Here is a 26851-nt window from a genome sequence, read left to right as displayed (position 1 = left end):
CGGCTTCAAGATAAAGTTTTCTTAAATTTGAGGAAACAAACGTGTCAGAAGGGTGAGGTAATTCCTCTCGTCTCCAGTTCAGGTTCTCTTGTTATGAGAGTCAGTATTGTGAAACCTGACAGGATAAAGCAAAAGTCTGCACTAGAAAATGACATTTTCTCTTGTTTCGGGGATAAAATGTGGATTTCAAATGAGATTTCTTTGCAGTGTTTTGCATCATTGATTAGCTGATTCAATAATAAAACATCTACCGACATCTTCTCCACCAGGTGACGTTCACCAAGCGGAAGTTCGGCCTGATGAAGAAGGCGTACGAGCTGAGCGTCCTGTGCGACTGCGAGATCGCCCTCATCATCTTCAACCACTCCAACAAGCTGTTCCAGTACGCCAGCACCGACATGGACAAGGTCCTGCTCAAGTACACCGAGTACAACGAGCCGCACGAGAGCCGGACCAACGCCGACATCATCGAGGTAAAGCGTGGGAGGGGTTTGATTAGCGAGGTCCACTTCACGGACCCCCTGTTACTGCTGGAATCAATACTTCTGAAGCATTTTCATTGATAGATTGTGTGGTTTTTCCGTGTGAAAGTTGGACAATCAGTTTGCTGTATTCTTAGTTGCTGGTCTTTGTTGGTGCGTCTCTTGGTATTAAAACAAGTTTATAGTTTAAATTAATCCTTAAGATCTGAACTAAGGTTCATCTCGATTTAGTCCAGTTCTTTGCAGTCCAGTCTAACTGACTGTGAGCTGTTGCATCGTGTCTGTTGTCCAGTTTATACCAAAAATCACCTGTTGAAACTGATTTCCTCCTGAATTTTATGCCCAGAAGTTGTTGTGTTTCCTGCTGCAAAAAGACACCATAGTTACAACAAGGGACCTGAAAGCAGCGGTAGGCATCTTCAGTGATGTGCCTCCATTGGCATGCTGTAGCTTAACCAACGGCACACTAGCAATAAGTGTGCAAGAGAGTTTTTGGGGAATGTTGGAGTGCCCTCTCTTTGCTGTTTGTCTCCCCCACCCACATACAGCGAAGCCCCGCCCTACTCTGTCTGTGATTGGCTAGTACGTGTTGCCTTCTTCGCAGAGTTTTAAAGTTTATTGCCGATGAACAAGATTGATCGAAGTTTGTTGATGATTTCAACCCAGATGTGGATGTTTTCATACGCTGTCCTGATTACGGGAGAAAAATGTTTAAAAGAAATGTTGCCATGCACGTTGCCTTTATAGAAGAATAAGATTAGATATTTGAAATTCTGACGTGGTGTCATAATTCAACTTAAAGTCACCCTTAATGTTGATATGTGACACTGATTAACAAGAACAATTAAGAATGGCCCCCACACATCATTCCTTCAAGGAATAGTTTGACATTTTGGGCAAATATGCTTATTTACTATCTTGCTGGGAGTGAGATGTGAAGATCCAATGCCACTCTCATGCCTGTCTCTTTAAATGTGAGGAGGTGGTTAGCTTAGCATTAAGATTGAAAATGCCTAGCTAGAGGTAAGAAATAAAAATCCACATGAGCTCTTAATCTGCTTCGTTTGTTCAGAATAGAGGTTTGGACGGAGCTCTGACCCAGGATTTATGCTAAGCTAAGCTGTAGCTCCATATTTAACAGACTGATATGTCAATATTTTCATCTAACCCTCGGCAAGGAAGCAAATAAGTGTATAATCCAAACTTTTGGAGCTATTCAACGGGAAGAAAATGCAAATGTAGTCCGGTCCGGTCTGGTGCTGTAGAGCAGCCCATCCCCGTGTTGTTCATGGCTGCACTCTGGCTTACTGCCTGCTAGCTTGCAGGGAGGGCAGAGGTAGGGACAGCTGGGTCTCCCTCTTACCCCCCCCCCCCCCTTTACCCCTCTGGCATCGGCCCCGTTGTTAGCCAGAGGCCTCTCCAGAAACCAAAATAACAACAACAACAGAAATGAGGAACCAATTGGAAACCACCTCGGCACAAAATGGCCACCAGATAGAAGGAGAGCAGCTGAAAAATGATTTCTTTATTTGCATATCGAGTAGAAGAGAGGTCAGCGATGAGGTCATTTAGTTTCGTCTCTGTAATAGGAGTACACTGGTTTTCCTAACGTCTCTCCTCCCTGTGGGGAAAAATCTTTGCTGGAGCTCGAACACGCAGCACATCTACATGCCTTGCTGACCCTTTTCATCCATAATGGCCCTCTCATGAATTGAACACGAGATGGTGAGGCAGGATCCAGCGAGCCGTGCACACTGCACTCGGGCCTCAGAGTGGAGAGTCGACTTAAAGCCGGATCTCGCTCCGCTTTCTGAAAGTTTCTTTTTTCTCACTTGTTGTTCATGCATAATTGCTGCAGGAGGTTCACGATCAGTCAAACTACAAACACCGTCAACATCAAGTCACTACCGCGGATTTATTGTCATGTGGAGAGCTCAGGTTAAAGTCATATTCCAACAAAACAAAAAAACACGCAGCACAGCAGAAAACCTGTCTCTAAAGTCAGATGGGCAGCTTGTGAATAGATTTAAGCAAATCAAATATTTATAAATATATATTTAGGAATTACCCGGGAATTCCAGATTAAATAATATTGTCTAATTGGCCACATTATTTTGAAATATAAATATTTCCACATCTGTAGACAGGATCACATTGCATTTAGTGATGTTGGGTAATAATCACATTTTTGATTTACAGCCTTTATGAACAAAGTGATACCTTCATGTGTCCCAAGAGTGGTGCGCTTAGTCGTATCCTCGCACAACGGTTCATAGATTTTATGAAAAGATTTTTTTGTGCGTTTATAGTCTTTTCAAAATAAACTTACGGCTTCACAGGAAACTCAGTTAGGTTAGGTTACACAATTACTTAGGTTTAAGTCACAAAAATATTTAGTTAGGCAACAAAATGTTTTTAGTTAGGTTTAGGTAACAAAATGTTTTAGTTAGGTTTAGGTAACAAAATGTTTTAGTTAGGTTTAGGTAACAAAATGTTTTAGTTAGGTTTAGGTAACAAAATGTTTTAGTTAGGTTTAGGTAACAAAATGTTTTAGTTAGGTTTAGGTAACAAAATGTTTTAGTTAGGTTTAGGTAACAAAATGTTTTAGTTAGGTTTAGGCAACAAAATGTTTTAGTTAGGTTTAGGTAACAAAATGTTTTAGTTAGGTTTAGGTAACAAAATGTTTTAGTTAGGTTTAGGCAACAAAATGTTTTAGTTAGGTTTAGGTAACAAAATGTTTTAGTTAGGTTTAGGTAACAAAATGTTTTAGTTAGGTTTAGGTAACAAAATGTTTTTAGTTAGGTTTAGGTAACAAAATGTTTTAGTTAGGTTTAGGTAACAAAATGTTTTAGTTAGGTTTAGGTAACAAAATGTTTTAGTTAGGTTTAGGTAACAAAATGTTTTTAGTTAGGTTTAGGTAACAAAATGTTTTAGTTAGGTTTAGGCAACAAAATGTTTTAGTTAGGTTTAGGTAACAAAATGTTTTAGTTAGGTTTAGGTAACAAAATGTTTTAGTTAGGTTTAGGTAACAAAATGTTTTTAGTTAGGTTTAGGTAACAAAATGTTTTTAGTTAGGTTTAGGCAACAAAATGTTTTAGTTAGGTTTAGGCAACAAAATGTTTTAGTTAGGTTTAGGCAACAAAATGTGTTTAGTTAGGTTTAGGTAACAAAATGTTTTAGTTAGGTTTAGGCAACAAAATGTGTTTAGTTAGGTTTAGGTAACAAAATGTTTTAGTTAGGTTTAGGCAACAAAATGTTTTAGTTAGGTTTAGGTCTTTATACTTCCTCATCCATTTCCTGGTTACCGTATGGAATACTTATTTTTCCGTACCTGTGCTATGAATGCTGGATGAGAGCAGCCTGATTTTTTTTTTTCGTGCAGTTTTATCTAACGTGTTGTTGGAAGAAGCCCCGAGGCTTCAGAGATCTTTTGATTCATCTCATAAACCCCTGAGAGCCTCCTCCGACCTCTCACTGCTGCTTCAAGGCATCGTGCTTTTCCAACTGTCTGAAATCATCCACAAACATTTAAATCAATCGATAGCTAAACAGCTAATAATCCTAATAATTTACCTGCAGCTTTACCAGGAAGCTCTTTAGGAAATGAGGAGCCTTGTTTTTTAAAGAAATATTACCATATTTATCGAGACATAAAGCGTGAACAACTCAACGCACTGTTGAGATCAGAACCTTTCCTTCTGCATACACTTCAACCAGAGAAATCAGGGTCTAGATTTAGTTCCTGCCCTCCAAAAATAGTGCCCGTTCTCTTGGGATGGTACTTTGCAACGACCCAGGGACTATTGTGACCGATTACTGTACTTTGTGTCTATGATGGCTCAAACATTCAGCTTTCACTCACACATAAAGCAATGGTCTCCAGAACTAACTCGCCTAATGGACTTTTAGTTCCTCGTTCCGAGGACTGTCTGGTCGAAAAACGGGCCTTAAGGTGTATAGTGGATGAAGTCTGAGAAGAACAGAGAAGTTCCTGTACATTTTAGTCCCAGGACTAGTTTTTATGGAAGTAAAAGTTATATAGCAATATTAGAGTACACGCTTGTTTCATAGGGCTGAAATCTTTGAGTAGAAGTGTTGGTGAAGCAGTTTTTGGATTTGAGTGGGTAGAAGGTAAGACTGAGGAAGCAGAGTTTGGTGCCATGTCCCCCCTCCCCCCACTGTCACTTCCGCTCTTCCTTTCACCCTTACTTCCTCCCTTTCCTCCCTCCTAATCTCCCGATTCACTCGGTCACGGCCGTTTCCTCCCTTCTTCTCTCACCCTCTGTCTGTCTGTCTCAGAGTGTCAGCAGTAAAGCCCTTTCTGTAGGCTGTATCTCCATCTGCAGATGGCTCTTAAGTGTGTGTGTGTGTGTGTGTGTGTGTGTGTGTGTGCGTGTGTGTGTGCGCGTGTGTGTGTGCGCGGGCCGTGACGGGGCGTTGGACTGCTCCGGGCCACATCAGCTCAAGCTCCACTGGCCCTGTTTGTGTGCGTACATGTGTTTGTGTTTTCAAGTGTGTCACTCTTGTCTCTTTTTTTTCTCTTTCTTTATGTGTGTGTGCACCTCTCTCTCTGTTACCACGCTCTGCAGCAGCTCATGAGAACGCCTCATACAATATTCAGTCCTGGTTAGCCTCTCGTGTGTGTGTGTGTGTGTGTGTGTGTGTGTGTGTGTGTGTGTGTGTGTGTGTGTGTGTGTGTGTGTGTGTGTGTGTGTGTGTGTGTGTGTGTGTGTGTGTGTGTGTGTGTGTGTGTGTGTGTGTGTGTGTGTGTGTGTGTGTGTGTGTGTGTGTGTGTGTGTGTGTGTGTGTGTGTGTGTGTGTGTGTGTGTGTGTGTGTGTTACATGGAGCTTCCCTCCTATACCAGGGCTTGAATGCTGCCCTCCTCCTCCCCTCTGTAGTCCAGGAGGCATTCAGCATCTTTCCCCAGCGTTTGTCCTCAGCTGTCCCCTCTGCCGGCTGCAGCTCACGCCTCGTTGTTTCAGACGGTGTCGGCGCCGACCGTCTTCGTTACTCCTGACCCGTTTTTCATCTGCGGCGGCATTTTGTGATCATAAAGGCCGGAAAAATTCCTCGGAAAAAAAATTGCTGTACTACCCTGCAAATAGTTAGACTTAACAAATCTGTTAAGTCACTAAAATGTGAAATATTCAGCTCCGAAATAAAGAAGGAAATCCTGCAAACAGGAAATGTTCAACTACCTCAAGACTCTATTTGAAGGATGAGGATGGTGCTACTCTAAACGTTAAGAAGTCTTATACAAACAGAGAAACAGTCGTACATTGGTCCGTCCCTCACTACTTGACCCATTGTTTCCTGCTGACGATGTAAATCTTTAAAAACGTCTCACAAATGTATACCTTCACCTCGTTTAAAGGCTCAGCCTTTCTATTAAACGCCATCAAACAGGAGCGTTGGACTATTGTTGCATTGAAAAAGAGTGGCTGAGGAAGAAATGTATCCGAATGAATTTCTCAGCTTTTATTTGAGTTGTCTCTTGACACTTTTTTTTATGTCCCCGTGTTTGTTTCGTAGCGATGGCTTTTAATGTCGCAGGAGTTTTCTTTTTTTTCATAAATCTTTTTGATGAAGACGAGGGAACATGTTCATTCAAAGGCCTCGACTGCTCACAAGTCACAGAAACACCAAGACTTTCAGAGGAATTCAGAGTAGAACTGCCAATAATGTGGCGGTATGGATGAATTATATGATAATTGTTGAAGCACATGATGCAACAAGTGCTTATTTGTCCTATTTTCTTTATTGTAAGAAAGTAATTTACAATATAAGCCATTTACTATTGTATCAGGACAAACAGTAGTTATAAGAAACTCAAAAGAAAAAGGAAAAAAAAGACAATATGATATAAATTGAATAAATATTTCAAAGAAAAATACTAATAATTATTTAATAGAGAAGGTACGCAACAAATCACATTTCTTCTTAATTCCCGGAGGAAGATAATGTAACATTGCCGGTGGAGGACGGACGGACGGACACGGTCACAAAATGTGCCCGTTCGCCGCTCTGCCTCTCCGAGCAAATGCTTTTGAGTATAAATTATGAAGCGTGGATTTAGTCACACACACACTCATGTGTTTTTAGGGTTTGTGTGCTGTCACCCTGCATGTACTGTACATGCACACTGCAATGTCCCTGTATGCTTAGAAGCACTTAAGTGTGTGTGTGTGTGTGTGTGTGTGTGGACTTCCTCACATGGTTACACATTCCTTCACTCCAGTGCGTGACTGAGAGGCAATGCATATGCACACACAGCCTCTCTATGAGATGCACGTGCTGCTTGAAAAGAGTGTGTGTGTGTGTGTGTGTGTGTGTGTGGGGGCAGGCAGCCTGCTTCTCCTGCCAGGATGTGTTAATCCGCTTGACTGCAGATCCCAATCAGGGCAAGAATGGAAGAAGGAGAGCGAGGGACAGAGGGAGCACGAGCGAGGGAAATGCTAAAAGAGCAGCGATGAGAGAAAGCAAGATGGGCGGAGGAAAGGGGGATGTCCCCTTTATTTACTTTTCCCTTTCTAAGCAGCTCAAGGATTCAGTTCCTCCAGCGAGCATCGCCGTGTGGAGGGGGGTGTTTAGGGCTTCGGGCACCGCCCCCGATCCTCCCGGGTCATATATCTCACACATGACAGGAGTCGCCCCTTAAGTAACGGATTCTCTGGGCCGACCATGATAGCCTCAACACGGCCAGCTGAAACTACACGACCCCCAAACCGACCGTTAAAGGCTGTTTGCTCCTCTCGGGTCGGAGGTGAGGCCTCTGTTCACCTCTGTGGATGCTTCCTCTCAGCTGGTCTCCTATCTTTTCTTTACGAGGCCGATATGAAACATATTAATGAAACATATTTTCGACATTTAACTCATCCCGTGGTTTGCAGAAATGAACAATGCCGACATTTTGGGTTGTGGATTGAACGAAGAGCCGGGCAGACATTTAATGCAGCCTCCCCCGCGACCGTACCACACCACGTATCGCTCCACGTATTTACCTCCAATCCTCGCGCAGCTCTCAGATATGGTGGCGATGGAGAAGAAAGCGAAGAGGTCACGTGTTTAATATCTGTGCTTTACAGTGTTTTTACAGAGAGTTTAAAATATATTGTAAAGATAAAAGAATTGAGGGAGTGTGAGGACTGTTGGCGAAATGACAAAAAAGAACAAAAAGTATGATTTGGGAAATCGCAAGTTGTTAAAAACTTGGCTACTTTATTAATCATTGGCTGTGTCCAAAGCAATCAGCTGAAGATTAGCCCTGTGTCTGCATGTAGAAGAATAAAAGAGTAAAAGTCTCGACCTCTTTCTGTTTCCTGTTGGATGTCGTGAACGTTTGGTGATTTTCTGATCATTTCGTTGCAAGTTTCATGGAAGAAAATCTATAAATTGGCACCAATGACGATGAAAATAAAGACTCAGTTTGGAGACATTTATTTGAGTTTGGTTAGTTGTATTGAGTTTATAATAATAATAAATGGTAATAATAATTATCGTAATGATGAATGACTATTATTTAGGATTGTAAACTTTATTTTCCATATATAGTAAAATGTAAATTAAGACGAACTTCACCAGCAATGAAACAGATTCAAATCAAACACTCAATTTCCCCTATAGTTGGTATCAAATTACAAAGTGCTTTCCAGGAATCATCCTAAAGTTCTTCTACCTTCTAGAAAATTATACAAACCCATGGGACCTGTAGGTTTCTGTGACAACCAAGAAAAAACACCACAAACCCACTGAGATGGAATCACTGGTTACTTTTATACACATTTTAAACACGTCTAAATCAGACACACGATTGCACAATAAAGGACTCTGATTTCCACTTTAAGACTCTTTCAAGAAACAATCCAGTATTTCCCTTAGTTTGAATATTTATTGATTAGACATCACATGAAATGTGCATTTTAAATGCAGATATTCACTTATGTGCTGTGTCTTCTGTTTCTTTCTGTTTCCTCAGACAGACCTATTGTACGTCGTCGTTGCTTTTAACATAACATTTTATTAAAGACAATACAACAAAACACAATGAAAACATGTGGTTCTTACCATTACAATTATGTAATTGATATTTCACAACAAACTTGAGATAACAATTTCTATCCTGTGTGGACCCTCGTGTGTGTCTTAAGAGCCGTCTGCCGGGTAAATATTTTACCACAAGCGTCACATCCGAACGGCTTCTCACCTGCGTGGACTCTAAATCATTTTTTACAAACCTTGTACAAGGAGGCTCAGGGATTTTTTGCCATTATTACATCCACCATCACCTGGAGGGGCCTCCTTAGATTTCAGAGCATGTACAGCAGACTGAGGGGCCCTGGTCTCCTTACAATCACTGTCACTGTCTTCAGTTTCAGTTTCAGGATCTGACGGAGGTGCTTGCCAGTCATCATCACTGAATTCAGTCTCAGAAGAGTCTGAAGCTGTTCCATCAGTTTGTGGTTGTGAATGAATATCTTGATCCAGACTCCTGGCTGGTTCTGATCCTCCACGGTCCTCTCCGGCACTTTCTGTTTTCATTCGCTGAGCTGAGCTGCTGGCTGGAAGCTCTACTTCTCTGTCCTCGTCCCTTTGGCTTTGATGAAGCTGGGAAGACTGAGGCTTCTCTCCATCATCTTCCCTCTTCACAGGAACAGCAGTGAATGGTGATATCGGCCTCCTGCAGCCCACTGAGATGTTCTCCCTCCAGACCGGTCCAGAGTTCCTCTGGCTCCTCTTTAAGGTGGAGGGGCTCTGGGTCCTCCTGGTCCAGGCTGGGGCTCCACTCGGGGGCATCCTCTTTAACCACCAGCAGCTGCTGGACATCTGCAAGGAGCACATTATGGACAACTGTGACTTCACACTGGTCAAAAAGTTTCCAAAAATGTTATGCTTGAATATGCAACTTAGGCATTATCTTATTAATTATGTATATTAGAGTCAAAGGTTTTTACAGAGGGAAGTTAGGATATATCTTTGTGTCACTTGTAAATTTGCAAACACTTTCAACCGCCATGAAAAAACATCAATTTTCGCAATGTTTTTAAGAAGAAAATGTTGTATAAATCAGGCTGTAGATTATATATTAACATACCCATCTGTAAAAACCTATATAGATATATAATATATAATATAGATAGTATGCAAATTATGCATTATTTATTGCTATTTTTTTTGGTGAATTCTGGATAAATCTACTGATGCAACTAGAGTAGTAAAATAAATACCTAAAAAATATGTATTATATATAAATATGATTTTTTTTTTTTTCACTAGTCTGAAAGAAGTTGTTTTGGAAGCAAAATATCCCAAACACTGAAGATTAACAATTGATTGATGATTTTGCCTGTAGTGTCTCGCCTTAAGTAACGGATACGTCCTAAATTTAGCTTATTATTTAGCTAATATTGAATATAGCTATTCAATAATATTTATACTATGGTATTTAAACTGGTCAGCTTAGGTCAGCTGATCGCTCTCACTGAGACTCGTTTAAATCAGGCGGCAACCTCCGGTTCTGCAGAGTGAATCCAATGCTTCATGTGTTAAAGCTGCATTCTCTCTAGTGTCCACCAGGGGGCGACTCCTCTGGTTGTATAGAAGTCTATGAGAAAATGACTCTTCTCTCCTGATTTATTACGCCCAACTCAAGGCTTCAAAACATCAGTCCACAGACCATATATATATATATATATATATATATAGATTTGTTTCTTAACAAAATAAGGTTAAGTGATTCCAGTATGTTTTATTGCCATTTTAAGAGTTTGAAGCATATTGTCATGATTGCACTAAGTAACGCCACCTCTATAGATATTTTAAACCAAACCAGGGGCTTTGATCATTCGTGTTGCTGGACAAAACGCATTAAAAAGTCCATCATTTTTCGTTAGATATCAGATAAGGATACGTTACCCAGCAGCACCAACCTCAGAGCTCCGATGCCGTTCAAAGAAAACCGACAACTCTCTCAGACAGTTAAGAGATCACACACGGAGGCGGCTTGCGATATTATGATGCCATCAATATATCATAAAATAGACTCAAATGAGGCACTTTTTTATTGGTGCATTCACAGTCTTATTCCCAGGTACAAAGGTGAGTCATTCTTTAGTGAGATGGAGGGTTAAGTGGAAGTGGCATCTCTGCAGCATTTCAAGGTCAAGGACTTGACAAAGATGTCTTCTGTGGTGATGTGCCACAACAGTGTTCTGACAAAAATCTTGCATAATTGATTGATGGCCCTACAATTAAGAAGGGCCAAGGCTCCATTAAAAAGATATTAAGTAGTGAAAGTCCTTGATTGACGAATTAGTGACTCGTTTCCAGACTGATAATGTAGATACTTGAATGATGAAACATCCACCTAAAACAAAAAAACAAGCAACAAAAACCAGATGCTTAGCATTCCTGAAACCAAAGTGTTCACTAATGGACCGCCGCCTCTTTTGTTCAGCCTCCATCAGCGCACACAAGCCATCCAGATCTTATCTGTTCTAGCTGACGTCCCTCTTTAACCGAGCCAGTCGTCCCGAGAGCCGGCAGGAGCAGAGCGGTCCATTAACCTCGAGGAGGAATAGTTCCAGTCGGAGCCGCGGGGTTAACGGCTGTTTGGGGAAGCGACGGGTTACCAAACGGGGAAAGTGTCTGAATTTAAAAAGGATGCAAGAAGTCAAAAACACCAAAAAACAGTCTGGAGGATGAATCCAACTAGACAACCGGATGTGTTTATTGTGAAAAGATAGAAATAATCTTTCTGTAAAGGCAGATTGTTTTTACTTGTTATGAGTCAATAAAGATGATTCAGTATAATTCAGTTATCTATTAACATTTAATCTGTTTTCGTCTCTCCAATTAATGCATCATTGATGATGCTCGACACGAAAAAGCACTAGAAACAGACTTGTTGGTTGAATGAAAGGACACCAAACAAAACTTGTCAGATATTTTTTCTTTTTGCTTTCTTGAACAAGAGACGTTCAAAGTAAATTTTGGACATTTCACAATGGCCGTGTTTTCGTGAGCGGTGAAGGAGACGGCGTCCTCGCGTCTCACAGCTCGGTGGGTTAGCGACACGAAGAAACAAAGACTGCTGATCAATAATACAACATCAGAGCAGCTCAGCAGCCAGCGCTGTGGAGAGACTGTGGACACCATGTCCCTTAAGAGAGAGAGAGAGAGAGAGAGAGAAGCAGTCGAGAATGTTGGCAAAGTTGTGATTTAAATTAGGAACTCTCTCTTCAAAGAAGAAGAAGACAACTTTATTGTTTTATTTATACAGCCCAAAATCACAAATCTGCCTCAGAGTTTCACAGTGTGAATATTTTATTTGTAGACACTCAGTTTAGACGAAGATAAAAACCCTTTAAATAAGCAATAAAACCTCAGGAAGAGTCAGTGAGAATCTTCAGGATGGACAAAATTAGATGCACAAAGTGAAACCGTGGTTACGCTTTAATGCGACTTTCGTCATTCGATCATGAATTTATGTGTTGTGTGTGTTTATCACAGCATTAGCAGAGCTTTGTTTGCCGCTATTCTTTAATAAACCAAGTCAAGTAATACTACAAGAAGAAAGATTAAGCAGAAAACATAACAGGGGACTTTTATTGTGAAGGATTTTTAGCAAAATAGGTTTAACAATAAAACAAGTCTGCTAATACTGCAGAGAGGAAGAGTAAGCAGCAAAAAATAGTGTAGGCTTTTATTTTGAAGAATTAACAGAAATAAAATGTGTTTATCCACCGGCTTCTAGCCGCCCCTTTGTGTGGACACACACATGAGATCTGATCTCAGGTATCCGATCACAAAAATTGCATTTAAAAGACGAGCGTAACCACGGCCCAATGTGGACCACAAATCATGTGACCTGGAAAGACGACTTCACTCATGTTTCAGCTTTTATCATAGAGGATAGAGGTTTGATTACCAGCCCAAGAAGAGAGTGAGGGATGAACAACAAGAGCAGGGAGGAGAGAGAGAGAAAGGAGGGCAAAAGAGGACAGAGAGAGAGGTGGGAGAAAAAAAAGAGAGAGGATGAGAGGAAACGAGCGACCTGGGAGACTCGCATATGGAGACATTACAGAAAGAAAGAGAGATGTTAACGGTGAAAAAACACAGGACGACGAGTGTGAGACTTTGCACTTGTATGAGAGAGAGAGAGAGAGAGAGAGAGATGCGTTAAAGGTGATGGGTCGAGAGCTGAGAGATGGAGAGACAAAAAAAGAGGGGGAGAGAGCAGCAGAGTCGTTTTCATGGAGAGCTGGAGACAGAGGTCGGGCGGACAGGCGGGTGGGCGAGCGAGCGAGTCAGAGGCAGGGAGGGAGGGTGGGGGCGGGGCTTGTCAGACGCCGCAGCCAGTCAGAGGCTGGCATGGTGCTCTGCAGGGTATTCTTACCCTGGCAACACAATAGAGCGAGAGAGAGAGAGAGAGAGAGAGAGGCAGCGGACAGGTGAACAGATGGCTGACAAGCTGGTGTGTGTGTGTGTGTGTGTGTGTGTGTGTGTGTATGTGTGTGTGTGTGCGTGTGCGTGTGCGTGCGCGCGTGAGCATTTAACACAAAATGTGTAAGCAGAGAAACCAAGAGAGACAGAAAATGAAAGATGCCTGTGTTGTCACCATAATGTTCGAGAACACGAGAAAGACCATTTGCGATCAAATCAAAGTGCGTTTTTTTGCAGAAAACGTAACAATGTGAGGAGCGTGTCAGACTGTGAGGACATCTTGTCTTTTTATCCCCAGGAGTAAGTCCATGGCGGGATTTACGTTGCAAGATGATATTAAAATCGGCCAACAAAATCTGACTTTCATGTCGAGTTCTCGTCCTGTCAGAGACCTGCAATTATTGTTTGTGTTGAACCATAACAGCAATCTCACCCTCAGCTTATCCAAGTGTTTGAGTTGCCTACTTCTACCGTCAAACATTAGTTAATTTGCATACCCACTGTCTTTCCTTGGCCTTAACCGTGCAGTAGTTGCCATGCACACATTTTGGTATTGGATGTCTAAACATAAGAAGTGGACGTAGCCGTCACAGTTTGAAGTCTCGAGTTCAGCCACTTCACCGTCGCCATCTTGGTTTTTTTTGCAACCGATGAACAGAAGTTACCATATTTGGAATTTGCTAAATAAACATGCTGTAATGAAGAAGACTTGAAACTAGAGATTGAGACCATAAACTCATGTTTACAATGTTTACTGAGGTAATAAATCAAGAGAGAAGTAGAGTCATTTTCTCATATACTTCTATACAACCAGAGGAGTCGCCCCCTGGTGGACACTAGAGAGAATGCAGCTTTAACACATGAAGCATCGGCTTCACTCGGTAGAACCGGAGGTTGCCGTCTGTGTAAAAACAAACATCCAATATCGGTGTTCTTGTATGGCGATAGAATTGGAGTTAAGACTTGGTTTTAAGATTGAAGGGTGATCCCGGTTTAAGTACATTATGAAGTAAATAATTCACCCGTTTCAGTGAGAGCGATCAGCTGACCTAAACTGACCAGTCACTCACTGTGTGTGTGTGTGTGTGTGTAAGGAAAGGCCTTCCAGTGACCTGGTCTAATCCAGATTAGGACCCCCCCAGGATGTGATAGGTCTTAGGTGGTCTTCAGAGTTTGGACGGTAGACCAGGATTAGCTGAGAGGAAGCATCCACAGAGGTAAACAGAGGCCTCACCTCCGACCTGAGAGGAGAGATCTCAATCCTTGAGCTGCTTAGAAAGAAAGAAAGAAAGGGGCATGAACAGTTTGTGTCCAGGGTGAGAGGGGTCGGCTACAATCTTCCTTGATCGCTTCAGGGTCCTTGAAGTGAACAAGTCCTGGAGGGACAGCAGATTGCAGCCAATCACCCTCTCGGCAGAGCGAATGATGCGCTGCAGTCTGCCCTTGTCCTTGGCAGTGGCTGCAGCGTACCAGACCGTGATGGAGGAGCAGAGGATGGACTCAACGATGGCTCTGTAGAAGTGCACCATCATTGTCTTTGGCAGGTTGAATTTCTTCAGCTGCCTCAGGAAGTACATCCTCTGCTGAGCCTTCTTTGTGATGGAGCTGATGTTATGCTCCCACTTGAGGTCCTGGGATATGATGGAGCCCAGGATGTTTATGTTCTGTTCTCCAAAATGGCGCCCCATCCAAAAGTATGAAGATGAAACCAGGAGCTATCTTTTAGGATTTGTTTATGGTTAGACTTGTGGTAAGACATGTAATTATGATGGTTGAGAGGCCACGACCAGAATGATGTCACTGATGGTCCTCACAAGTATGCAGGTGTAAATGTTTGTTAGTTTTATCTCTTTGTGTCCTCACAGCGGGGGGGTGGAGGTCCACGCCTCGATCACGTCCTCCCTGCAGCCCTCTTTCACATGCCGCCATTGTCATGTTGAAGCCGTTTTATTTATTTCAGTTTTCCAATAGTTCCTTTATTCTTTTTTTTTTTTTAGGTCAGAACACGCACAGTCACACGCTGTCAGCCGGTGCCGAGTGTGTGTTTCTCTGTGAACTGTGGACAACAAAGCGCGGCGGCGACTCCCGTGCATTTCAAATTTGCATTAAAGCTGCAGATCAGAGCGCCGGAGAGACTGAACAGCAGAACCAGGCGACTGTCTCCGTGTTGGAACAAACCTGTCTAATAACCCGTTTCTGTGGGGAGATAAAACGCCGCTCTGACACCGCGGTAATAATAATAATAATAATGGCTTCCAGTTTTAATGAGATTCATATCAAAGAGCTCTGTTGTTATTAGAACTGACATCCAAATGGCATCATTACCCTCCTGGCCTCACCTGTTTCTGAGGATTTAAGGCTAATTCCTCCAGAATTAAAAGATCCTCCGTCTCCTCGGGCTTTTCAGTGAGCGTAAGTTTCCCTCCGGCTCCACTTCCGAGGCTGAGTTGCATGTAGTTGAATCATCCTCACTTCGCAGTGATTGTTCGCAGTGGGAGTCATGGAACATGTGCTTATGTATTAATCAGACCACCACTAGACTGCAGTCACACTTGACACGGCATAATTAATTAAAGAAAGTATAGGCTGAGTGAAGAACTGTACATGATCTTAGAGTATTTTGTTACTTATGGATATTTTATGAAGTGATTCACTGTAGAAAATACGAAATCATATCCGTCTGTAATTGAACTCTTAAAGAACCAAACCATAATTTGTTTTAACTATGAATTATGTACTCTACATTTTTTGCTTATCACTTTCGAATGCACACGTTTTAGATCTTTCTATCAGTGCTGGGCAACGATTAAACTATTTGTTATTGTTATATTATATTATTATATTGTTATGGCAAAGTTCAAAAATGAATTCAACAGTAGTGTATTGCGCACTTTTATTTTAAAAGTACTGCTATATGAACAAAAGGGCATAACATTTGGTTCACGAGATGCAGCATGTTTTATACTTAATGTGAATATAATTCATACTTTGTTGGCATCTTATTCTGAAAACCGGATGTTCGTCTGAAGAAACCGGATGTTGTCTCACGTTAATCTTTCCGCTAACTTTCAAAGTTCTTCGCTCGCTCCCGATCTGTGCCGTTTAAATGCGTTTACCGTGAATTTCAGCATATAGGTGCACTAACATGTAAGTGTCTGCTGAGTTGACCACTGAGATCTGAGTGTCTGCTGACTTTACCGCAGCGATGTCCAGTAGTCTCCAGGGAGAGCAACAGCTGGTGCAGCTTCTCTCTTTATTTCTGTCCCCCCCCACCCCCTCGACCAGAAGCGGAAGTCGCCTTTTCTCTACGGCAACCCTGAAGGGACATATCATCTCCAATACAAAACGATAAACATGAGACAGTCTGTTACAATAATAATAAATTAAAAATACTTACCTGTTTTTTTTTTGTGTTTTTTTGTTGTTGTTTTATTATTATTTATTTTTTCCCATCTCAAAAGGCTCAAGGACACACACACACACGTTCACACACACACACACACACACACACATACATACACAACTGACTATAGGATGTTTGCTGGCTTTTATCCCACTGTTCTAGTCATCCTCTTGTTGTTATGTATATGTATTGTCTCTTGTCTTTCAATAAAAAAAGAAAAGAGAAAAAAAAGGAAAATAATAATAAATTTAAAAAATGCGTTAACGCGCGTTAATTAATGAATGCGTTAATGCGAAATGAACGTGTTAACTTGCCCAGCACTACTTTTTATGTATTCTTCCTACCATTTTTAGACATCCATTGATTTCCATAGAATTCCAAACGGTCTGAAAATCAATAAGCTGACTTTTCAAACTGGCCTGAGTTGTGCTAGTTGAAGCTACTCTCATCAATAGGAATGATGTTATTATAACAGCTAATTGTTTTGGGTAAATGACGATTTACGACAAATGGAGCATTGTATTAAAGACTCCACACTGGTGAAGAACGTGGAACATCTAGCAACCAATGAGCCCCATTTCTTGTTCATCAGGAGTTGGTGGAGACCAGAAGCAGAGCTAAAAGTAGAGCGAATATTGGATTCATCATCTCCAAACCAACGTAAATGTAGCTCAGGATGTGAACCTAGTTTACTGTTGGCAACACCTTCATGAAGTCATAATACGTCAATGTCGTATTTACAGCTGGTTCCAAGAGTCTGACAGGAGATTAACCTAAATTAATGGAAGTCAATGGCTACCCAGAGCCGCAAGAAGACATGCATTTCAAATTCCTGAATGCAAAAACATGATTTGTAGTAAATGTACCAAAAGAAACATCTATAAATATACTTTATGGCCTTTTTTTTAGCCTCATGTTGTCAGTGCTGTTCCATTCTTGCAACTTGTTTCACTAATTCCTCAAATCAAGTTACATTTTTCCTTGATTCAATTGCAGTGATCAATGATTTCTCTCGGGGACAGGATGTAATATTATTCTGCGCTGGCAGATTTCTTCACTTGTCTTATGACCTGAATGAAGGACTTGATTTGTGCAGCGTGCTACGGTCTATTTCTCCTTTCGCTGATAGATTTCAAGGCGAGGGATTTTCTTCTTCTTCTTCTTACGCCGCTCAGGGCTAAAGTTTGTATTTGAACCACAGAAGTTTAAGATCCGTTTTGCAGCGAGGATCTCTCTGCTTGGCTGTGTGGTCAAGGGGGCCCACCAGGCAAAGCTACTTAACGCTAAATCTCGTTTAGCAGAATCCTCTCAAAATAAGAGTCTCTCTCTCTCTCTCTCTCTCTCTCTCCTCCTCCTCCTCCTCTTCCTCTTCTCGCCCTTTCCAAAGCGCGCTAACACTGACACCACCTGACTGCCGTTAGCCGCGGCGCTAACACAGCCGCGTGCCTCGCCCAACTCCCCGTCACCCTTTAGCTGCGCTCAGCCACTTTTCCTCAGAGTCAAAGCTTCACACCAATTACCGACACTGTTGATTAGCCCGTGTGTTCGGAGGTGTGACGCCTCAGTGTGTCGTGCAGCTCAGGTTTATACAATACAGTCACATCTTTTTATTTCAGAGCTTTCTCCTTTTGGACTAGTAGTCCGTAGTGTCTTCGGCCTTCTTAATCCAGGACTTCCCGAGAGCCCCCGCCGGGTGATTCAGTGGTGATAGCTTGCTTTCACGCGGGCGGCAGATGTTACTGACGTTGACCAGAAATCGATCGAAGGTTATCAGAGGTTGAGAACGTCTTTTTTTCTGCACGGCCCTTGTATGTCATAACCGGGGTCAAACGTCTCCATCTGACTTTTTTTAGTTTTATGCAACGGAGTCAGCAGCTGTGGTGCAATCGGGACAATCGTTTGTGTTTGTGTGAGATGAGAATGTCTTCACGAAGTGAAACATGTGCCTACCAGATGTCATAGGTCTAGGTGAAACGTACTGCGAGGGCTGCTTTGTCAAAATGTTTGTAGGGGGGGTAAGGTGAAAAAGCTTCATGGTCTGGCGTAATGAACACCTTCCACGTGTGTGGGAGGAATCTGATGAAGTTTGATCTGGTTTGTTAAGAGAAACAAGCCAAAGTATAGCGGCTGTTACTTCCTGTTACCAGTAGGTGGCGCTATGACTATGATTCAACATTGGCCTGTAGATATCTTCAGACGTGGGATAGTTGGCCATGTGGAGTCGAGTTACATCAGTTTATTTTATGGTCGTTTGTGTTTGTGTGAAAGGAAAATTACTTTTTTTTTTTTTGGTAAAAGTTGGTCAAGCCAAAAAAGTGCATGCATGAAAATTGAAATGTAAACGTGCCTCCTCCTCCTCCTTCTCCTCCTCTACCTCTCTCTCTGGCCGCTTCAGACGTTGCGAAAGAAAGGCTTTAACGGCTGCAACAGCCCCGAGCCCGACGGAGACGACTCCATCGATCAAAGCCCGCTAAACGAGGAGAAGTACCGCAAGACGGAGGACCTGGACAGCCTCTTCAAGCGCTACGGCGTGAGTACCGTCACACTTTGTGCCACCTTATCTAACCCACCCTTCTTCTTCTTCTTCTCTCTCTATCTACCTCTTCCTCCTTCTCCTCCTCTTCTTCTTCTTTTGGTTTTGGGGAAACGAAGGCTCTGAACAAGAAAGAGCACCGGGACTCTGAGAGCCCAGACCCCGAGGAGCCCTTCTCCCTCACCCCCCGCACTGAGGAGAAATACAAAAAAATTGACGAGGAGTTTGATAAAATGATGCAGAACTATAGGCTGTCAGTGAGTACCGCCCCCCCACTCTCCTCTGTGTAACCCCCCCCCCCCCCCCCCCCCCCCCCCCCTCCTGCTGCTGCCGCTGACAACCGGAGGTTCTCCGGCTGCTGATGGCGGCCTGACTACTCACAGAGCACTCGCCTCCACCATCCCCCACCCCCTCTACCTCCCTCCACCTCACCTCTTACCAACAGCACCCCCCTCCCCCCAACCACCCACCCACCAAATCACTACCCACAACCCCCCTCTGACGGTGTGTGACTGAGCGGGGCACGTAGAGGCCGAGCTGACTGAGTTACAGTTAAACGTTTAAAACTACAGGACTGCAGCTCGTGATTCCTCTCGTCGTCAGTTAATCTGCAGATCATTTTATCGTTCGGATGAATTATATCATAAGTTTGGTCTATAAAATGTCAGGAAAACGATTCACATCAGAGCTCACGGTGGCGTCTTTAGATGTCTCGTTTATTCCAACCAACAAAACCCAAAGATATTCAGTTTCTGTCAAACACAACAAAGAGAACAGAAGTTTATATTTTAGAAGCTGGAGAGGATTATTAATTAAGCGACTAATCATTTCAGTGTGCAATACTCAACCTGTCCTGACAGATTTCATATCTTGTTTTAATTTAAATAAGGGGGGACTATGTATAACTTTGTGTGCATAAGAAATCCTGAGAAAAAAGCAGCATAACACCAAACAGAGCGACTCGGTGTGATTATTCACCTGAACACAGCCGTCACAGGAGGAGCATCCTCAGGGGGATCAGGGCCTTCAGATGCCTCTGCATGTTCAGTAAAGTACAAGAACAAACAACAGAGGGAAGAGGAGCGCTAACTAGGTCCTCCAGTCCTCACAAAAGTTGGCATGGCAACCAGACGTCGCGAGGGGGGGCAGGGTGTAGGGGGGGGGGGGGGATCATGCCTCATGGTGGTAATCAACACGTTTGGAGCACGGATTGTGTAAAACAAGCAAGCGTGAAACAAGCGTGCAATCGCAGACACTTGTGTGTGCAGCAGACGTCTGCTGTGCTGCAGGCAGAGGAAGCCTCTGGTCCTCATCTACAGGGTCACAGGGTCACCGGGTCACCAGGTCACCTCAGTCCCACTGCAGACTGGATGCGCTCCCCACATTATCCAGGTTCTGCCTCCCGCCCGGCGCTCTGCCAAGCCCCTCTTTAACTGCTCCACTCCTCCGCCAATTTCTCCGTGATTCTTTTTTTTTTCTTCTCCTCCCTCCGTGCTCGATAATACCGTCAGTGTCACTTTAATGGGTAGCGCTCAATTTACTGCCCCTCTTCCTGTCTGCCTGCTCCTCTGATTGGTCGCTCAGGACGGGACATAGTCATGTGGAGGCTCTGCAGGAGAGAAAAACATGCATGTGTGAGGGTTAGTGTCAGGTGGTTTTTTAACATCCTGGGTGTTATTGTCTTAGTTTTATCTTAATACATTAGTAACTTATCTGGAGACACAATCAAACCACACCGGCTGTAATCAGAGTCTGTGTTTGAGCGGTGAGACACATCACTTTGTAGTCTTTTCAGGGACTGCTGGACTAAAAGGTACATGAATATGAACATGAAATATATGCATTGATAGATTAGACTGACTACTTTTTTACATGCACCAGATAAACCTTATTCCTATTAAGCTGTTTACATGGCTCATAAAAATCAATATTCCACTAATAGTCACGTTCACGTGCAGTCGTGCATATTCCGATTAACGTAAAAATGACCCCGTGCCTCATCCTCATCAGCGGGGACAGTGACTCCCACTTCAACGCCGTTCTCTGCTGTTTGACCGGTCGATGATCTAACAAGTGTAAACAGTAGCAGACGCTCGTGCCATTAAGTTTTCTACCGGTGGAGGACTTGTTGGACCTCTTTCATTCTTCAAACAGCTTCTCTAAAAGACATGTGTTCATATCTGACAACCTGTTGATATGAAAGTCCTTCATGATGTCTAACAGGAGGAGTGTTTCTCCTTCTGTTCCTCTGGACATCATCTCTGCTGCAGCTTTTCTCTCTGTTGTCTAGTTGCTTCATGTTGAACTCACAGAGCTGCTGGTGAACAGCAGAGAGACGTAAGAACCTCTATTGAGACTCATATCCTGAGGCCACTGCTCACAAAGAATGATCCTCAAACCAGAATAATATCAACATATCACACGTGAATAAGGCCTGATCCACAATATCCAGACAATAGGATGTTCACATGAACCATATCAACTTCTGAATATTCTCATGTTTGTAATAGTGAAATATGAGTGTGCATGTAAACGTATAGTCACTTTTTTATAGTCTTTTCTGTTATTTTGGTCATTTTTAATAACAAGCTTTGTTAATGTTATTAGTAACTGAACTCCCCCGGAGAGCCGCAGCTCTCGGCGCTCTGCGATGGGATGCTAGCCGAACACCGCTAGCTCGTAGCGTCCCCCACCACCACCACCTCCACCCTGGCCTTCAGTCTCTCAGCCTGCACAGCGCACCTTTCACACAGGGCAACCAGCGAACGGAAGCACACATCACCTCCCACCACTCCTCCCCTCAGCCATCATAATCCCCAGCATGACAGCTAGGGGCCGGGAGATACAAGCTTAATCCTACTTGTACTAGAATACCTCCTGAGGTGAGGGGGAGCGTGGCGAGGGAGAGCGGGCAGGACTCTTGGCGAGACGAAACCCCCGAGCGAGCGTTTCTGTTCCTGTTACACCGGCACCGTGGAAGAGAGGGGGAGAGGGGAAAGGAGCTTTTTATTTTTAACCGGAGGGTCTGTGGTTTGATCCTGTTCTGGCTCTGAGATTCTGGGTCGGCAAATTGAATAAGAAATAGATTTCCTCCTTTCACAAGTAGCTCCACGGTGCCTTCAGCAGAGAGCTCAGCATGTCTCCTGTAGAGGCTCAGTGTGAATGGGGAGCTACAAAATGCTGCTGGAGCTCCACAGTTCATCACTTCTGCTTTAGTTTTCATCTTTTTTGGGGCTTTCACAATGAATAAGTAATAAATTCTGACACTCTGTCCTCCAGGCCAGTGTGGACAAGAATAAATAGCACAATCATTTTGACCAAATACCTCGATATTGAAGGGTTTACTGTTGGTGCTTTCTTTAAATGTTTCGCGTATTCCACTTAATCAGGAAGTATAAAGACCATAACAACACACACCGGGGGGGGGATGTGTGGGTCAAACAAAACCTGGTCTTTCACTCAGGAGACCGCTGTTCATGTCCCGTGTAAATCGACAAAATCAATGTCGTTTTTATTTGTCACGTAACTTCCGTCCTTAAGTAACACTTCAGGAGTTATTTTAACCCAAACCACCATCTTTCCCTCAACCTTAACTAAGTAGTTTCCGAGGCTGTCGTGTTAAACGCCACGCCTTCTTTTGTGTCATATCTGAAGAAACACATTGAGCCGCCGTTCTTTAGCTCAGGTCTCCTTTACGACAGTAATGGGGAATCTATACAAACTTTTATTCAACTTAATCTCAAACAATTCTGACAAATCATACATTTTGCGGTGCAGATTCATGCATGGGGGGAAGCTCATCATTAAATTATTATTCCTGCAATATTTCCTTCTGTCTCTGATATGACATTATTGGCTGGCTGCACCACACTGCCAACCTTCAGTATATCTGGGTAAATAACGCCGCCTCAGTAGAATGTAATAGCCTCGTATTAACCCATTCGCCTGAATAGACTCTCCATACTGTACGGTTCCTGCGAGGAGAATAAAACATGTTTGTCATCAGTAAACGTTAATGACCGTGAGTCTGATACGGTCGCTGGTCGAGGTGATTCTGTGAGGCGTTGATGTGCCGGTGACCCCTGAGCATCGGAAGCATCAGCGTTCCTTTTAATACATCTAGTGTGGAGCTGCAGATTAAACAGTTTGAATGAATTACTTTCTTATTGTATTCAAATATTAGGAAAGATGGAGTTACGAGTGGGAGGCGACAACTAAAACTTAATTCACTGGTCGGCTGCTGCGACGTCTTTCGGTCAACCGAACGTTTCTTTATGTTCCACAGCTGCTAAACAAACAGGATGTGACAATCGTGAAGTTGGAATAGGACGGAGGGGGGAAAAAAACAACTTTCAAAGGCTTCCAGGACGGGAGGGAGGGAAAGGGAAAGTAGGCCACGAGTTAAATGCATTCTGATTTACCCTTGAATCCAGGAAACACAGAGCTCCTCTGAGGGGAAGATAGGTTAGCTTTTTGTCCTCCTCACACGAGCCTCCGCTGAAGCTCCTAGTTTATTATTTACCAAACAGGTTTTCTTGTTTTTTTTTCATCCTGAGGCTCTCGGCCTCTGTGTTAAACCTGCAGGATGGCGTGCAGGGCCCAATTAACCCTCCTTGTCTGCTATTAGCAGCATCGGTGTTAAACGGAGTCGGAGGCGTCGGATGTAAATTCACTTGTAATTTGCCAGAAACACGGATTAACGCTCAGCGGAGCCCGGTGCAGAGCGGGGTGAGCGGGACACGTTTAAAATGCATATTTAGAGAAGAAGAGTTATGTCACCGATCTCCTAGCAACCGGAGGCTGCGGCTCCATCGCGGAGGTCCTGTGGAGAAGTGGCCGAGAACACATTATGGCCGTGACAGACTGGCGATGGACAGGGAGGAAATAAATAGTCTATATTCCAAAACACTCAAAAAGAAAGATGATTATTCAATATTTACTTCAATGTTTGGTGATGAGATTAGATTAATGCCGACATAAGAAAATGAGAAAAACAGAAAATGTGTTGTAAATGCTCGTCTTCCTTTACGTTCTGGTGCTGCTCACAATGAATCCTCTTACTTTCATATTGTCATCATAGTTATTCTCTTTGCTATAAACAGTCACATTTAGCCTAAAAGATGTCAGAATTGACTCAACATGCGTATTATTAGTATTAGTATTGCTGCTGCTATTTAATATTCATCTAATTAATCAATCAGACTTTCCAATAACCGCTTGACTTGAGGTCAGAAGGCTGTTCCTGTGTGTCAGTCGCTCTGGATTAAAAAGCAAAATAGTGAAACATGTTGCAGGTGTCGATACACACCTCCTTCCCCTCTGCACTCACCCTTCACCATTTCATCCATCACTCCGTTTACCCCCCCCCCCCTCCCTTTAACCCCCCCTGCTTGGCCAGTGTGCAGTGGTGCAGTGCTGTTAGCCGCTATCTCTACCGGCTCCGTCTCCACGTTCTGACGGGGGAATGTTGAACCTCACAGAGTTTGAAGAGTCGTTGCCGACTTCAGCAATAAAATCACATTAAAAGTTGGAGCCGGGCTTCGTTTTACAGAAGCAACATTTTCAAATGGTTTCCAGGAAGTTGGTTCTAGTTTTAGGGAAGTTAGAGACAGTGTTCAGTTGTTTCTGTTCCATTTAATTCATTCATATAAGAAGTCTTTAACTCAGAGCAAGTTAACTGAACATGCAACAGTTCAAAGTGTCCAATAATATTTAAATAATAAATGAACATGTAGATGGTTTTAAATTGAGATTTTTGTTCCTACAGTTATGACCACATTACAAAGATCTTTAGATTATTACGAAATTATCCAGATTTTTTTTTCACCCTTAAAATAAAGTGTTCAGGGCCTTCAGTATTTCTGGTGCGGTTAATTGTTACGTCAATATATTATATGAGCGGGAACATTGCACGGCCAGATATTGGCTTCTTTTTTCAGAACCCGGTTGATTTCTCTGAGGTTAAATAGATCAACCAATCAGGTTGTGCGTAACGAAGATATTAAAGATGTTCTCTGTAGTTCACGAACCAAGAAGATGAACGTTATTACTGCTTTAGAACTCAACAAAGGCATCGCAGACCAGGTCCACTCCTTCAGCTCTTACCTTTCACAATAAAAGCCCTAGTCATATGCACTGCGTAGCTTTTCACCAGAGGGAACTGCATTTCACTGGACTCAACCTGACGCTGCTCTGGATCAACAGGATCCTGGAAGTCTTTTATTCTTCCCGCCCCACGGTGTGTAAAGGCCTTATATCAAACATATTCCTCACATGCTTTTCACTCCTCTCTCCCTCCAATGAGAATAACAAAAGTTACCAAACATGGCAGGAGGGAAGCGGCAGCGATCGAGGGCAGGAAGGTGCTGTCGTCCTCCTCTGCGTTAAACTGGGTCTCCGGCTCTTTGAGCGCAGCGCTGGCCCACATTCTAAATATAGAAGGCCTTCTTTCAGAGCATGTTGGAACAGGGTGAAATGGGTCAGATGGCTGGACCACCACAGGTCCTTGCCCTTGATTTATTTATTTTCTTCTTTTGCTGTCTGCTCATCTCCTCTTAGAGGTCAACTCAGGTCCCGAGGTAGCACATGTAACAAAATAACAGAAGTAGAAGAAGAGTTGGTTTCCTCTGGAGAGATGTTAGAGGAGGCGCTAGGCCTTAGCGTAGCATAGGAAGGACGATCTCTCACCCAGCAGGGTGTTTCCTAATGCTCCCAGTGATGAGCACATGTCAGTGGGGGGGGGGGGGGGCAGCTGGAATGTCACCATAAACCGACGCAATAACCTGCTGCTGCAACAAGAGTCTTAACCTGGCATGAGATGAGAAAGACCTTTCCACCAAGTCACCTTGCATGCTGTGTGTGTGTGTGTGTGTGTGTGTGTGTGTGTGTGTGTGTGTGTGTGTGTGTGTGCGTGAGTGCGTGAGTGCGTGCGTGCGTGCGTGCGTGCATGCGTGCGTGCGTGCGTGCGTGCGTGTGTTTCACCTGTGGGTTTCGCTGGCTCTGCTGCAGATCACTAACCTGTTCATGACTGTATACGTGTGTGTGTGTGTGTGTAAACACAGCCGTCTAAGCCCCGCCTTCTTCCTGTCTCCATCAGTCCACAGTCCCACAGCCCACCTTCTCCATGCCAGTCACCGTGCCGGTGTCCAACCAGTTCAGCAACAACCCCGGCGGCGCCCTGGTCACCACCACCTCCTTCATCACCTCCAGCCTCACAGACCCCCGCCTCCTGTCGCCACAGCAACCGGCTCTGCAGAGGAACACCGTGTCACCAGGGTTACCACAGCGACCAGCCAGCGCAGGTGAGAGACGCCGTGGAGCGCTTTGGTCCGAACCGGTCCTCTGCATCCATCACCTGAGGCAGTTTCAATATCACAGCTCTATACAGCGCCCAGTGATCTGGTGGAGTCCTCTGATGCATGTGTGGAAGCAGCAGTTAGACATGAAATGATAAAACAAACTCCAAACCTCCACAGAAGAACACTGACAGGACGCCCACACCGTTTGATTGACAGCTGTTCTGTGGCAGTGAGAACATGAACATTTAAAGCAGTGTTGGTGTCTTTAGTTGTATCTCAGTCAGGCTGTTTTTCGTACACGGTTAGCAGCTACATACCAAAGGTAAAGTACTATAATGTCTAAATAACCCGCGTGATCATGAGCCAGCACAGGTGACGTAAAATAAAGAGCTGCAAAACTAAAACACCAGCCTCTCACCCAGGAGACAGATGTTCGCGTCCACTTTGACTTGTTTGTTACGTAACCTTCGTACTTCAGTAAACGCTGCTCACGTAGTTGTGTTGCCTGATCGCTGGAGGAGCTGCAGGAGGAGAAGTGATCTCTGTGCTGCGTTTACATTCGTGGGAAAAAAACGAAATAAAGGAACCTTTGTTTGAGGATGCGTTGCTCTGCTCCATTCTGCTGCAGAAGAGATCTGTCCTCCATCACTTAGACTGATTATTAGTTTAGAAACAACAAGGAGCAGCTTTAAT

At 43.5% G+C, this 26851-nt stretch overlaps 1 protein-coding gene across 6 annotated transcripts in view; it reads left to right on the top strand.

The window, feature by feature from the left end:
• The window catches only part of mef2d (myocyte enhancer factor 2d), a 101010-nt gene that overhangs the window by 41152 nt on the left and 33007 nt on the right, over window positions 1-26851 (top strand). For 2 of the 6 annotated variants that reach the window (XM_076081235.1, XM_076081234.1), the window contains 3 exons: window positions 270-473; window positions 18980-19117; window positions 25957-26161. In XM_076081235.1, the coding sequence (XP_075937350.1) occupies window positions 270-473; window positions 18980-19117; window positions 25957-26161 (547 nt within the window). Of the gene's footprint in view, window positions 1-269; window positions 474-12798; window positions 15155-18722; window positions 18858-18979; window positions 19118-25956; window positions 26162-26851 lie in introns of those variants that run through there. The other 4 variants (XM_076081238.1, XM_076081236.1, XM_076081237.1 and 1 more) reach the window with 2 other exon arrangements.

Source organism: Anarhichas minor, unplaced genomic scaffold (genome assembly GCF_050575085.1).
Source record: "Anarhichas minor isolate MPS153535 unplaced genomic scaffold, ASM5057508v1 ptg000079l, whole genome shotgun sequence".
NCBI classification, from domain to species: Eukaryota; Metazoa; Chordata; class Actinopteri; order Perciformes; family Anarhichadidae; genus Anarhichas; species Anarhichas minor.
Note: the sequence above shows the minus strand (reverse complement) of the source record. Positions and strands in the feature narration are given on the sequence as shown.